This window comes from Pteropus medius, unplaced genomic scaffold, assembly GCF_902729225.1.
Source record: "Pteropus medius unplaced genomic scaffold, Ma_sr-lr_union100, whole genome shotgun sequence".
Taxonomy (NCBI): domain Eukaryota; kingdom Metazoa; phylum Chordata; class Mammalia; order Chiroptera; family Pteropodidae; genus Pteropus; species Pteropus medius.
Genome location: NW_024349800.1, coordinates 48,159,999 through 48,174,952, shown reverse-complemented (window position 1 = coordinate 48,174,952; position 14,954 = coordinate 48,159,999). Strand labels below are relative to the sequence as shown.

At 40.1% G+C, this 14,954-nt stretch overlaps 2 protein-coding genes across 4 annotated transcripts in view; one reads left to right on the top strand and one right to left on the bottom strand.

Annotated features, from left to right (window-relative positions):
• Positions 1–6,006, top strand: part of CLIP4 (CAP-Gly domain containing linker protein family member 4) — a 55,497-nt gene extending 49,491 nt beyond the window's left edge. For 2 of the 3 annotated variants that reach the window (XM_039887491.1, XM_039887490.1), the window contains exon 16: positions 3,707–6,006. In XM_039887491.1, the coding sequence (XP_039743425.1) occupies positions 3,707–4,028 (322 nt within the window). In that variant the 3' untranslated portion in view covers positions 4,029–6,006. The remainder of the gene's footprint in view (positions 1–3,706) is intronic. The other variant, XM_039887492.1, reaches the window with a different exon arrangement.
• A 5,764-nt stretch (positions 6,007–11,770) lies between these two features.
• The window catches only part of ALK (ALK receptor tyrosine kinase), a 616,833-nt gene continuing 613,649 nt past the window's right edge, over positions 11,771–14,954 (bottom strand). Inside the window, 1 exon segment of the mRNA XM_039887489.1 lies at positions 11,771–14,528. Coding sequence (XP_039743423.1) covers positions 13,842–14,528 — 687 coding nt within the window. The 3' untranslated portion in view covers positions 11,771–13,841.

The window sequence follows — 14,954 nt, the reverse complement described above, 5'->3', positions numbered from 1 at the left end:
TTCATGCAAAGGAAAAAGTGATGGAAAGGGGGTTGGAAGAATTCTATCTTCATTTACGGCCAGGAATGGGGATGATAAAGAACGGGAGCCTGAGATTTTAACGCGGGCATCGCAGCGACCTGGTGGGCACGAGGCATCCTCTCCCACTGTGCTCACCCAGCCTGGAATTTGTGTTTCATCTGTCGCTACACCTCATTCCATCAATACCAACTTATTTCAGCTCCTCTCTGTGTTACCAGTGTGACTAAAAGTCTTCGTTGTGTCCCATCTGTGGAACCCAGCCTATTACAGACGGCAGTTGATTTGGTCAGCTCAAATTCGGATGTCTTTGGGTAGAACGCATATGATTCAGTTTGCTGCAGGTCCCATCATTTCACACCACATGCTGCATTTTCTGCCTGCCCCTCAAAGCTTTTGGATTCTCAGACCCAGAATGAAGTCCAGAGTCACTGGCACGGCAGGTGGAGGCCCGCACGATAGTTCCTGTCTGTTTCTCCTGACCTACCTCTTGTGGTGATATCCTCAAAGTGACTAGCAGTTCTCTACACTCTCCGTGCTGTGCAAGATAAATAAAAAAGTAATACATACGGCACATGGATTTTGCTCCCATGACTATGTCTGTGTCCCCCTTCTGTCTGCTCATCTGTCAAGCGAGCTCGTGTCACTTCTCACCGAAGTGTCTTCCCCAAGACCTTACGGATAGATCTCCTCCTCTCTTGTGCTCCTTCTGCACCATACACGGTCTTTAATGCAGTTTCTATAACATTTTACGGAGGATGCACAAATCCTAGAGCCTAGCCCCGGGCCTGTCATTTCATAGGTGGTCAGTTAATGTTTTTGAATGAGTAAACATATAATTCTTAAATATAGTTCAGCCCTGAATTTCTTACTTCCCTGGGCTTTGAGAGCTTCGACATAACTTGAATTAAATTCATTCTTCTTAGAATGTCAAGTCTTTACCCAAACAATTAAGCCTTGGTTTAGACTGAATTCATTTATTACCCGTTTCTTTCTTTAAAAACGTTTAATTCTGAAAGTCGATTGTAAAAAATTTGAAAAATTACGAAAAACTAAATGCAGGCAAGTATCAGTTGTAATTTTACCACCTAGATGAGAGTTTCACCATTAGCATTTTGGTATATATGTTTCCATTTTTTTTCTAAAGCATGGATCTGAATTTTTAAGCAAATTTGGACAAGTCATACCCTACATACCCTTTGAAAGCTTTTCCCCTTAATGTATCCCATATTGTTTAGTAGTTTTCCTCAGCGTGACTTGCAATGTTTTAAAAGACTGTGCTGTGATATGGAAACATTTTTATGGCATAATAATAAATTTAAAATGTAACTAATAGTAGATGCCAGACTTTTAAAACACATATCTATCTCCCTCCCTGCTCACGTGTGTGTGTGTGTGTGTGTGTGTGTGTGTGTGTGTGTGATCAGATAAATATCCAGCTTTATTTTCTTCTAGTTCTTTCTTTTTTCTATGTATTCATGTAACTCTTTATTTGGAATTTATTTTAACATATACTGAGAGGTAAGAACCATATTCTTTCCCCCCAAATAATCATATAATTTTTACAGCATTCCTAATTGAATGGTCACTCCTTTCTCACTGATTTGAAGTTTTACTTTTTATTCCATAAGAAATAATTATATGTATTTTTCTAAGCTATCTTTTTTGTGTCATTTAAAAGTACATTCTTATGGAAGATCCACATTGTTTCAATTATCATAACTTTATAATTTAACAAAATGGCAATGTAAACCTTGCTGTATTATTTTTCAACCCTTTTTTAATTACTAATACCCATTATGATTGCTTGTGTGGGGGGGGCAGCCTTGGCTCTATGCCCGTCTCTCCTCTTTCCCATCTCTCTGACCTCCGGCAAATAATTTAAAAATTTTGAGCCTCAAATTTCTCTTCCATTAGAAGGAGGTAATAATAATACCTACTTCACTTGTTTGGGTGAGGTTGGATGAGATAATGTATGCGAAGTATTTGGCACATAGTGCTCAGGAAATGATAAATACTGTCATTATTTGTGTGAAATTTAAAGTAATTTTGTCAGGTTGTAAAAACTATCCCTTTGGTGGTGAATTTGGTGTAAAATTGACATATATGTTTCTATTTAGGAATAAAGCTCTTTTAGGTTTCTTTTGCATGTTCTTCAGTAAGGAGTTATACTTTTTCTTAGAGGTATTTTGTAAATTTTTTTGTTTACTTTATCATCGTATTTGTGCATTTGATGCAGTAAATAATATTTTTTTCCATTATGTTTTCTCATTAGAATTTCTCACTTCTTGGCAAACGTGTCTTAGGACAAGTCTCTGGACCTCAGGTTTTCTACCCACAAAATTAGAGTGTGGTTGTTCTCTTACAGGGTCATTAGTGGGAGGATATGGGACATTGTATGTGATCGTGTATTAAAAAATATAGAAAATGAAATAAAGTAGAAGATCAGCAGGACCCAGTTCCGTTCACAGTCAGGCACCATGCAGCTGGGTAACAGGCTCTGTGCTGACTATGGTAGGGGCAGGGAGAAAGGTTTCTTGAGGAGGAGATGTGGCGTGGACCGAGGGTGAAGGCTCTGTTGGTGGTGGCTTCTGGATAACCATTTTGAGAGGTCTTCTAAGGGTCATAGAGCAACGAGATCTGGTAATGTTTCTGTTGTGGGTGAGTTTCTGCTTCCGGGTGACAGTAGAGGGAAGCCCTAGGGTGGCACTGGCTTGAGGCCTAGGACAAATTCCTTGTGTGGACGTCCAGTCGTTATGGGGTCAGGTTGGTGGTAGGTGCCAGTAAGGAGTGTTTTGTCATAGAGAAAAGGAGAAGGATCCTGCCCCAGGCAACTAAAATCCTTAAAATTAGTGGCAGGGTTGGCGGTAAACCCTTAAGTGTTAACCAGCATTCATTCATTTAAGATACCTATAAGTTTACTTTCCAAAGTTGTAAACAGTGTTTAAAAATTATCTTTGTGCAAAGAAATATTTAAAAAGTGAACAAAAGGTAATTATAATTTACCACAGCCAAAATGGTAGGTTCTTACTTTTTGCTTTATTTGATTAGTGTTGATACCAGTTAAATAGGTATAAGTGTATTTTTTCTAACTGCTATTTTACTGAAAAAAATATATATATATTTCTATATATATTTCAACACACACGCAGTTGACTATGAACAACATAGGATGGAGTTGCACGGGTCCACTTATACCTGGATTTTTTTCATTAAATACCTGAACTATTTTCAGCCCACGGACACGGAAGGCCGACTCTGTGCACCATTTTACACAGGGGACACGATCATCCATAGAATTGGTATCTGGTGGGGTCCTGGAACCAATCCCTGTGGACATTGAGAGACAACAAATTTCTGGGCAGTCAAAAGTTATGTGCGAATGTTTGTCTGCGTGGGTGGTTGGCACCCATAACCCCCATGCTGTTCAAGGGTCAACTATATATATATAAACCTGAAATCCAGATGAGTATAGTATTAAAATAGTTCAAAGAGAAAAACTTGAAAAATGTTAAACAAAAGTGTATTCTAATATTGCTGTTTAGAATTTTTAAAAACATCAAGTTATGGCCATAGAGTATTTTCTTTTGTGACTGAATTGTGAACCTGGCCGTGGACATGAGTGTGGGAAATTGCGTTATGCGGCTTCTGCACTGAAGAGTTTTTTCTAACTCTTCCCTCCGAACAGATCAAAAACGGCCTTGCGTCGCAGTTGGAGCAGCACCCCCAGCACAGGCAGCGCCGAGGGGAGCGTGAGGCTGCACGAGGGGGCCCAGGTCCTCCTCACGAGCTCGAATGAGATGGGCACCGTGAGGTACGTGGGCCCCACTGACTTTGCCTCAGGGATCTGGCTTGGACTTGAGCTTCGAAGCGCCAAGGGAAAAAACGACGGAGCAGTGGGTGACACACGCTATTTCACCTGTAAGCCCAACCATGGAGTCTTAGTTAGACCAAGCAGAGTAACCTATCGGGGAATAAATGGGTCAAAGCTTGTGGATGAGAATTGTTGAGTTAAACTTCCGAAGTGTTCCGTGAGTGTGAGTGTGTGTGTGTGTGTGTGTGTGTGTGCATGTGTGTATACATAGATCTATATATGGCATAAAATAAAGAGTCTGTGGTAAATGGTTAACTTTTTAGCCATATTTAAAATTTGGAAATATGGCGTCTTCTTAAAAACCATTATAGCGATTCAGAGACTCCTTTAAAAAACTAGCAATATGAACCGTTAGAATAGAATCATGGTTCCAGTAAAATAATTTTAAAATAAGCATTCAAAAAAGCTTTCGAAGCTTTAGAGCCGCGGAAATTCTGAGACTTAGGAAAAAAACGTGCCGTTAGTCGACGAACTGATGTCGCTTTTTCATTTTTGCACATAATATTGGATTTTCTATATGCCGTGGCTGTAAAGGTTTTCACTAGCATTGGTTAACATATGATGTTCACACAACCTTTTCTGTCAAACATTTTTGGAGTTTTTTTTCCCCTTCTGTACTAATAAGTACAATAAGAGGATAGTAGCTCTATGACTAGTGTATTTTCCATATTTTTTTGGCAGAATTATTTGCCCTTTCAGGAATGCCTCATGTAAAGGTTTTGGAGTTGGATGGGACATTAGGGGCTCTTGAATTTAGATGCTTGCCCATTGCCTAACACAGAGCTGCAGGTCTGAAGCAGCCCTTCTCTTACCCAGAGTCACCGACAGTGGTTAACAGAGCTAAGAACAGAACATGGTCTCCTGACCTGTGGCTCGTGCTCTTTCCTCGATACAAAGCGTATATAATCTCAGATTTCTCATCTGCTTCATCTGGATGAACCACAAAAAACCATGATTAGGTTTATGAATTCAAGTCATAATTAGAAGTTTTTGCACACACTTATTTAACTTCCTTATTGGGCATATGTATAAAACACACACACACACACACAGCACACACACACACACACACAGACAATAGCATGAAGCACTTTTAAACATGATGCACTTTCATTTTTGTAGAGAATTTGCCATCATTTCCTCCTGGGTTATGGAAAACATTTAAAAAATTATATTTAAAGAAAAGAGTGCAAATTAAGACATGTTAGGAAGACTTTAGTAGTTATTTAAATGTTTATGATTTCTCAATTTTTCTGTTTTACCTTTCTTAAAGCTGGTGTGTTTGCTGTCATTGCTGTTTTTATATTTTTAATTGTTGCAAAGTTCAGCCTGTTATCAAGCTACAGAACTGTATCATGTTTTTATTTTCCTTGTTGAGCATATGTTAATAAGCTAAGCTTCATAAGAGAGTGATGTTATAATGCAAAACATTTGTGTTATGGATACATATTGAAGTTTATGGTCCTATATGTAAAGATTTATCTCTAATTATAGATATTTAGACTTTAAAGTACAACATAAATATCAGAACAGTTTGCTTTATAAGATTAGAAGCATCCTTCAGAATGGAGCTTTGTGCTTAGAAATAATATGTTGAACTATTTTGCAATATACTATTTAAAATCTAAATTCTGTTGCTTTGCTGCCTTTTAAAAAAAAATTTAGTATTTCAATATTGCTAGAGCTATTTTCCTGAAATACATTTGCAAAGTAAGCCTGCTTTATAACCAAGAAATATTTTTATTGATTGAAGAAAATGACTGTACTGTGATTTAAAAGTAAACTTATTTTATTATACACTTATTTCTTAAAAACTCTGTTTATACCTTAACATGAAATCCCTGACTATACTGAACTTGGGTGTCTATAATTCTTCCTGCTAAATATAAAACACTGTAAGTTAGAAACAGTAACGTCGACACTGAATTTATTTTGAGGTCAGAGAATCCATTGTTCTCCTGTTTAAACCAGGATTATTAAATCCCTATAATATGTATGTTTGCATATACTATACCTACAGATTCAGTGTTTCCATTTGTGTTTTGCTTGTTAAATGCCATTTAAAGTTCACTGCTCGAGCATTAATAAAAAGGGAAGCTGTTTGGGTTTTGGAACGGAATCTTGTCATTCACACGACCAGCAACTCTGCTTTTCTCAGTAACTCAGAGTACACATGCTTTGTACTTAACTTTTTTTGTTCTAACGGTAATGACTTGGATTTGTCCTATCCCTACAGAGAGTCTTAAAAAGTTTCATGCTTCCTACTCAACAAGTAGTGTCTGTAGCCACCTCCTATTACATTGTTTTGATGGACAGAAAGCCATTTAAGAAAAGAAAGTATCTCTACAGTTTTCTAGAGTTGCTTAACTGTGGGATTTCATTTGTTTTATCACCCTTGGTCATAGTAAGCCTTTTGCCCATTATTTCTCTCTTCCATCACTGGATCGAGGGACGGATTTTTGACTGTTTTGTCCATCGCTTTGTCCTCAACGCCTGAAATAATATTTAGCACCTGGTAGATACGTGATAAATGTTCTTGGAATTAACAGAGGCAGTGCAGGCCATCGATCGTTTGAAGCAGAGATATTATCTAGCCCGCTTCAGACAGGTGGCCTGGAGAGTCCGGGCCGTGGAACGGGTCAATTTTACTAGGTAAAGGAGGAAAGAGAACAAGAAAGGTTTGAATCACGATAGCCCAACTTTGCCATGAAATAGTGACATGAAGGAGATAGAAAATGTTGGGTATTAGGGGTAGAAAAGGGACAAGAAAGACACAGCAGAGTCACCTAAGGCAACTAACTGCCTATATGCTTTCCCTGGGGCCATTAAATTATCATCAAATTATGTGATGATAATTTAGAGAACATAGTGATATGTAGAGAGAATGTTCTGGGTTTTACCTGAGTGCACACGACGTTGGTCTCCCGTGCCACGCATTTTTATTTCAGAGTTTTATTTTGTACCTACCTATGTAGAATATGTGATAATGTTATTTAAGCCACATCGACCGATAACTGGAGACGTAATGGGTTGAGTCATTCTTAATTAAGAAACACGTAGTCATTTTAACTACCCATTAAACATTTGCCATCTAAAGGATGGACTCAGAGACGTGTAATATGTATCTCCATACTGCAAGCCAGTAGGAGAATTTACTTTTTATTTTTCTTCATGCCCTCTGCTTTACTACACTTATTTATAATACAAATACAGTAGTTAATACAAAACTCATATTGTCACATATATTTTTAGCAATTGTTTAATAATACCCCTCAGTGCACAGACCCTTATTTACAAACAATGTCACATAAGCCGCTTGAATACACAACAGACATTCCTAATGAAGCTTGTGTTGTAGGCTGAACAGATTGGACGTGTTAAGATTTTATTACGAGCATGATATGATGCCTTTGCCTAGGCAAAAAGAACTCTTTCTACCAAAATTGTTGCTAATGCTCCTTGTTACAGGAGAGAAAAAGAAGTGTATGTGGAGGAAGTAGAGTGAGTAGCTGGGCACACCCGACGGACGGGGGATCTCTTCATCGTGCTTGGTAAAAACAAACCTGTTTTTCTGCTCACTGCCTCTCGCTTGAGAAAGGCACCAAGAGGTGTGGGAACGCTTTTTCCTTTTATCCCTTTAGAATATCGTAATACGGATAGAATTTTCACAATAAAGCCACAGCGAGTTTCATCATTTAAATAGGGAAGTGTGGTGGTCGCAATGGTGTGAGGAGGGGCAGTGAGTTCCGAATTACGTCAGTAAAGACACCTTAGGTGTTTAAACTGAGGCTGTTAGCATAAAATACAGCCTGTTCCCAGTGACCAGTGATGTCACTTAAAAAAATTTTTGTAAGTCTGGTTTAAATTCAACTCTAAGATCCTAACCAAACCCAGGCCTACGAGCATGTTGCCACTGCAGCATGTATTTAGGTATTTACACGCGTACACGCCCCTGTAGGCTTCCTTGTCAGAAGAATGTGGTCTCAGGATTGGGTATTTGCTCAAGAGTGGTCCGACCTGGATGAATGAAATTAAATAGGAGCTCTCAGAAATCTACTGCTACGGTGCCAAATTTGAATTTTAAGTATTTCTGAAGTATAGAAAGTTTAAATATCCAGATGCTGAGTCCTCCTTGACATGTGTCAGTCTCACAGAGGTTATTTCGACTCTGGCCTAATAGAGTTCGTCATCGCTTTACTCAAAGTAGACTTACCTTCTCGAGGACTGAACTCATCATTTTTTACATAACAAATCAGACTGACATGGAGATAAATCATGTTAAAATTATATGCACAGCTTCAAGCAGTTCTCCTTCTTTCTTTAGTATGACTTCTGAGATTCAGCTTAAATCTCAGAAGTGATGATGTTAGCTGTCCCTGGCAGTTGTTGTCATGAAGGACAGGTGTTACTATCCAATGCTTTGGGGGAAAAACAGCCTAAAATGGATTGTAAAAGGAATTTTAATAGTCAGAACAAGTCTCACATTGATGGCAGGGGAAAGTAGATTTTGTATTATAGGCAATAGACAAGAGAAGAAGAGTAGAGTGGAAAATTTCAGTCCCCTTTATTGAACCCGCTGATAAAAATGGGTTTCTCATAAGAATTCCGATAGATTATGCATGTTAGTTAAAATGTAATTTTCTCAAAAGATCTTTTTCTTGAAAGGAGGAGAGCTTTGGGGAGTTAGTAAATAGCATGAGATTTCTTGAGGCCTCACGTCACACTCCCTGGTGTGTGACAAAGGAAAAGCCAGTCTAATGTTCGGTTTTGGTTATCTTTCATGACGCATCACCAGCTGCTTACGAGTACATACATGAGGGAAAGGAATTTCTGTCTTAAATATTGCTTTTATTTCTTCTGAGAACTGTGAAGTACTATATAAATATTACTTTGAAATAATGCAAAAAGATTTAATTCCCCCCCGCCCCACCGCCCTTGACCGTAAGATACACTAAAATGTAGGTAATTTGCCTCCAGTCTTCAGTCTTACCTTTTGGAGGGATGTTTAAATTGGCTGTCTTTTGGGGATTCCCTATTTCTAAATTCACTATAAAGCTGCATTATTCACAACAGGTTTCCAAAAATCATGCGTGTCTCTATAAATCGGAAAAGAGGGGCTCTATCCAATTCTACAGGAATTGGGAGAGTGGACTCCTGTTATTAATGAAGTTCTCACCGTAATGGCACAAGGACACTTGTTGAGGGATGCCTGACTCCGCAGACGCCTCCTGGTCTCAAACATGGGCCTTCTTCTGGGCTTTGTTACTTCACTTTGGGAATGGGCACTGGGAGGTGCACGTTGGCAACTGGCAGAAGGTGCATCCCATCTGTCATCACGTATTATGTGCAGGAAAGGGTAATCTTCAAAAGGTGAGTTTTATAATTCCACTTTGCTGTAAGACAGCAATTATAGCAAATGTAACAGAAGAGAAATAAGTGATGTGACCCCGAAGGAGCGAAGGACGTTAAATGGGCGTGATTCTCACAGTCCTGTCAGCTTTGCTGCTTCCAGGAAGCCACTCCTGCTTAACCTCCTGTTGCTATGGTAATGATTTTATGATTTGTTAGATCTTTGCATAGGAAGAATAAAGTGATCTGATACTAAACTTCTTTCTGGTCTACTTCTGTATGAAGATTAAATATAATTTAGCTCACTGGGATTGTGCACTGAATTAATTGGCTTAGTCAGGGTCAAGGAGACGAACACACACACACACACACACACACACACACGCACATCAGTCATGTCACATGAATGGTTCAGATTTACTTTACACAGAGGGAGTCTTACAGAATCACAGACTTCAGAGTTGGAAGGGGCCTTTGAGATCGAACTGCTTGTATCTTTAAATGAGAGAGTAACTTGCTTGCGTCACACAGGTGGCTAACTGCAGTCTAATACCTGGGTCTCTTAACTCCTGCCCAGTCCACTTGCTCTTTCTCAAGTAATTGATGAGTGCTAAACCATCCAAAGTGTTCAAAGTATTATAATCATCTGAAGTTTTATCAATCTGATATATATCTATATTGGCAAATAACCTCTTAAAATATAAATATTCTCAGTCATTAATACATTAGTTGTTAAGGCTTAGTGAGAGGTCATTTAATAAGACGGCCTTTCAGCTGCTACCAGCTGATAGGCGCCTGCTGCTTGAGCATCGCCGTGATGGCGGGATAACTGCTTTCACGGAGGCAGTCGGCCTTAGTAGATGGATGGATGTGGGAGACAGTGTGTCAGGCAGAGGGATCTAAGCAATAGACATAGGATGGCTCTGCAAACAGACTTTTGGTCCTTGCAGTTTTTCTGAGGGGAGCCGGCAGTGCCATACGTGTGAAAGGGTAACACACTTGTTTTACATTTACTGAAACCTGAAGAGGGGAAAGTCATCGCTTTAGTTTTGTGTTTATAGTTCACGTTCTTCTCTCCCCCAAGTAGTAGGTAATAGTCTGTTGTTACTCCGAGCTTTTCAAATGTTTTACAGTTGTTAAGCTAGAGCTAAAAATAGCTTTGTACATGAGTAGTGCATTCAATATTAAGTACACCTACTCAGAATACCAAATGAAAGTAGATTCAGTAGAAGAGCCTTACTATTTTCAGTAATTATCTTTTATTTTAGGGCATCTTGTGGAGGATTACAAGACTGCTGGTTTTTGTTTTGTATGTTCACACGACACAGGGAACCATCTGTTGCAGTGAAATTAGCAAAGTCAAATTGTATGTTCTTTGGAGACCCATTTAAAAATCATTAGCTAAAGACAGATTGACAACAAACTTCATACAATTTTATGAATCTTGTCATGGAAGTCTGTTATTCAGAATGGCCTGAATTCATATGCATCTTGTTTTAGGTCTATAAAGCGCCTATGAATTTCAATCCTACTATTACTGGAGAAAATCTATTAAAATAGCCCGATCACTTAGAATTTCTTAGTGGAATAGTTAATCTGCACTTACATAATATCTTACAGCTATAGAATTTAACAAGCGTTATAGGGAGATGCCAGAAAATTTAAAAAAAGGATTATTCAAAATGATTAAACATCTTCCTTTCTGCAATGCTTATTTTTAACACCGAGTTCTAAGTGCGGTAGGAAGTTTTACATTAATCTGGTTCTGGTAGGGTTCTTGGTCCTGTCATTAGACAAGTGACAGATGAAGTCAAACATGGCGTGAGTGGGAGAGCCAAGGAGGCCGGAGGGGGTGGATACAGGGACTGCCCCTGAGCTGTGGTGGTGGAGGATGCATGGACACGGTTTGCCTTTTAAAGTTCTCCCTACACCCAACCCCAAATCACTTGGGAATTCAAGAGGTGTGGGAAGGAGTGCTTGTGCTTTCACATGTTTATAATCTCCCTGAGGGGCAGCGAGAAAGGGACGTATCCTTATTTTGTAGATGGAGACACTGAAGTACAGGCAGGTCCAGTTACCCATAGAGAGCCGGGACTTAACACCCTACCTAAGGGAAGAATCCAGTATTCTGACTACTAAGTAGATTATACTCATTTTTTTAAAAAGTTTATTCCTGTTATTTTGATTTGCTATAATTTTGAGATGCCCTATTTAACAAACTGGTCATTCGTCCAAACTGCCAATTTCCTAATGGAAGAGTTGTGGACTTTCGATGAGCTGCTTTATAGACATGAAATAGAAATAATTATTCTAGCTTATGGTTTAATTAACACAGCTTCTGCAAACTTTAATTGTGTCTGTTCACTCAAAGGTGGAACTTTCTATCAGGTAATAAATATGAGTCCACAGCATCTGCATGAATTGCTGTCGCCATGTGGCTGGAGCAATATTGAGTGTCCAGCCATCCAGATTAATAATGCTGCTACCTAGGGTTTACAGCGAGTTAAATGAAACATCTTGAGGTCATCATATCTTAGTGTGGAGTTGTTTATTTACTTATCTGTGTATACAGGCTTTTAAGATTTGACTGTCATCTGAAAATTGACATGAACGTTGAGACCAATATAGACAATCGAATCGACACATCTCTCTTAGTGGTGGTAAGGCACAACCTGAAAATGTAATGGATTTTTAGTTTTTTAAGATGATAAAGGGATAAGATTTTTTCTGTATTGATAACAATAAAGAGCTGGCTATTGAACTGTGTAGCATGCTTCCTGTTTAATTGGTTACTAGTATTACGAATATAAAATGAAATTGTCTTCGGTTTTTTGACAGTTTCTCCGTCATCATCTTTTAGGAGATTGCTTCTCAAAGTGTGATTCTTGGGACCCTTCAGGTGGTTAATGAGTTAGATTAATGTGTATATAATTAGACTATTTATTTTTGTGCCTGGCACGAGCCAAAACTTTCCTGATACAGTTATAGAGAAATAAGTTCACTGATGTTTCATCTTCACGTATGTCTGATGAAAATACATTGGCAGTTAAGATAAGGAAAAGTGGTGTCCAGGTCAGCAGTGCTTCTGCAGAGGTGTAGAACTACCCATTGGGCCGAGGCGTCTGCTGCAGGAGAGACGAACACTTGTCTGCATTGGCCTGGAACAGAGTGGCTTTCCCACCTCCAAAGTGGTGCTTTTGATGTAGGTGAAACTGAGAAGGTAGGAAGAAAGGTAGATACAGAGATGCTTAGTGTCCAGCAAGTAATAAAAAATGCTTCTCTCCCGGAGCAATGCTTCGGCACAGCTGCTACCAGGAAAGAAACTGGATAAGAGAGTGGAGGAGAAGTAGAAAGTAGGAATGAAATGAAAACTTACTGACAAAGTGAAGCATTAGCGCATAAGTATGTGTGTAAAATTTAATAGATTCCCAATTTGTTTTCTTGGAAATAAATTTCGTGAAGACCAAGTTCAGAACTCCTAATACATGTCACTGTCAAACTCCACACTCCAAATGTTCCTTGCCCCCTAAGAGGAAAAATTCTTTTTAAAATTTGTATCCGATAGCTATAGAAATTATGCTAGGTATATTTCAGCAAAGCTGCGTTCCCATGTGTGCTAGGGTCACATGATGAAGGGACTGGAAGGAGGGATACTACACTAGTACCTCTGCTTAGGACCACCCGGGGCGGCGGGGGTGGAGGGGGCTGTTCCTCCAGTGAGTAACAGGCCCTCCTCTTACTCGTCTGACACTGCATGTGGAAACATCACTGCTGCTTCAAATTTTTGTTTTTAAGTGATCAGGTTTACAATAAGTAATAAATAATTTAAATCTTGAGTTTTCAATCCAGTAGGAAACCTCACACTCAGTTGTTCACTTTCAGTAGGAGGGTTTTCTTAAGGCATGAGGTATATTGATAGAATGCTTTTGAACCTCTGGATCTGCACTAGGATTTCATCATAGAGCACTCTGAATGTTTGCATTCATTTATATGAGTATATACACATTTCCTCTATACTACCATCACTATTCACCACATTTTTACGATTGCTGAAGGATAAGCACAATCGAAAGCATCTAAATGTTATCTAACGTGACGTTTCAGTTAGTTGCCAATGAATTTTCTTTACCAAGGAAAGACCGTCCTTCCCCATGCTGACTTGTCACAAATAACTCCGTTACTTCCGTTCCCTGTTCCCTTAAGAGGTCCAGGCCCACATCAACAAGGTAGGGAAAAATCTATGACTCCAACGAGGAAACACGTGAGCGGCGAATTCTGACTCATTGGAGCAGAGCACACACAGTTTGAAGGAAGCGTGAGGATGTGAACGTCAACCATGCTTAACACCTTATGCAGCCAAACCCGGGCCATGTATTTCTCACTTGTCTTTACGGTATTTTTCTTCTTTTGAAAGAATCGGATGAACCCATGCTCAAAACCTTTCCAAAGCATTTTGAAAATACAGCTTTTTATGTGGCACTTCAAAACAAGTTGGCACAAAATGAAAAGTGATGTTTGGTCTCCGGTTTGTGAGGGAGCCATTACCTGTCCCTTCCTTGGGCTCAGGGTTCCCAGGGAAGAGAAGCGCGTGCCGACGGGCTCAGGGCCCGGGCTGGTTTTTCAGAACGGTGTCCTCATAATGACCAGCTCCGGCGGCTGTGGTGGCCTCTAACGGTAAGCCCTGCTGCTGGTAGCCGTAGTTGACGTTTCCACACGGGAAGTGACGCAGCCTGAACAGAGGCACGTCCTTCATGCTGGCAGTCAGTGAAGATGGCTCCAGGAGCAGAGAGCCACCTGGGAGTCTGCCAGTCGCAATGTTAGGTGGGACGATACAGCTTCCTTCACGTCCCACATTCCCCCTGTCATGTTGTCCCTTCTTTGCCGGAGGATTGTTCTTTTTGGTGGGTTTCTCTGTAAACCACGAGCCGTAAGTTGGGTTCCACAGGCTGGTTGGTTTGTTTCTGGATCCCTGGACTTTGTGCAGCTCCGATGGTGGGTTGGACTGAGCGAACGCCATGTTAATGTGTCCCCCTTCCACGGCGGGGCCTCTAGTGACCCGGACAGGGACTTCTGCGGCTGTTGCCTTCTTCACAGCTTTGCCAGAGGGAGCGGAAGGCGGGGGTGGCGGGGCAGCTGGATCTGGCCCCGTCTCCCGTTTCGTGGGGGGAGGGGAGACAAGGAGAGGAGGAATTCCCTCAGGGCATTTGGGCCTCATGGGCACTTTCTCTTCCTCTTCCATGAGTGGGCCATATTCTATTGGCAAAGCGGTGTTGATCACATCTGGATCCTACAGGTAGGAGAAATGAACTGGTGAAAACCGAATCGTAGACCAAAAAATGTTGGATCTGGTACCTGAGCAATGATCTCATCCAAACTTATTTGACAGATGAGGAAACCACTCGATGTTTATTGGGAATATATTAATTTATAGGCACTGGGGAATAAGAAATGGATGAGAAGTCATCCCCACCTTTGAGGAGCTTAGAAGAAAAGCTCTGGAATAGAAGTGTGTACAGGAAGCACCAACTACTTGGGCAGGAGAAGGGTCGGGAGAAGCTTCGCAGAGATCGCTGGTGGGCAGATCTCACAGATCAGTGGATTAAAAAAATGTAAATCAGTTTAAAAAAGTATTCCAGTCTATTCCCAATAAACTCTTTCCGACGAAAAAGAAAACTCTACTTGTTTGACTCCAGGTGTGTGTGTGTGTGTCTAT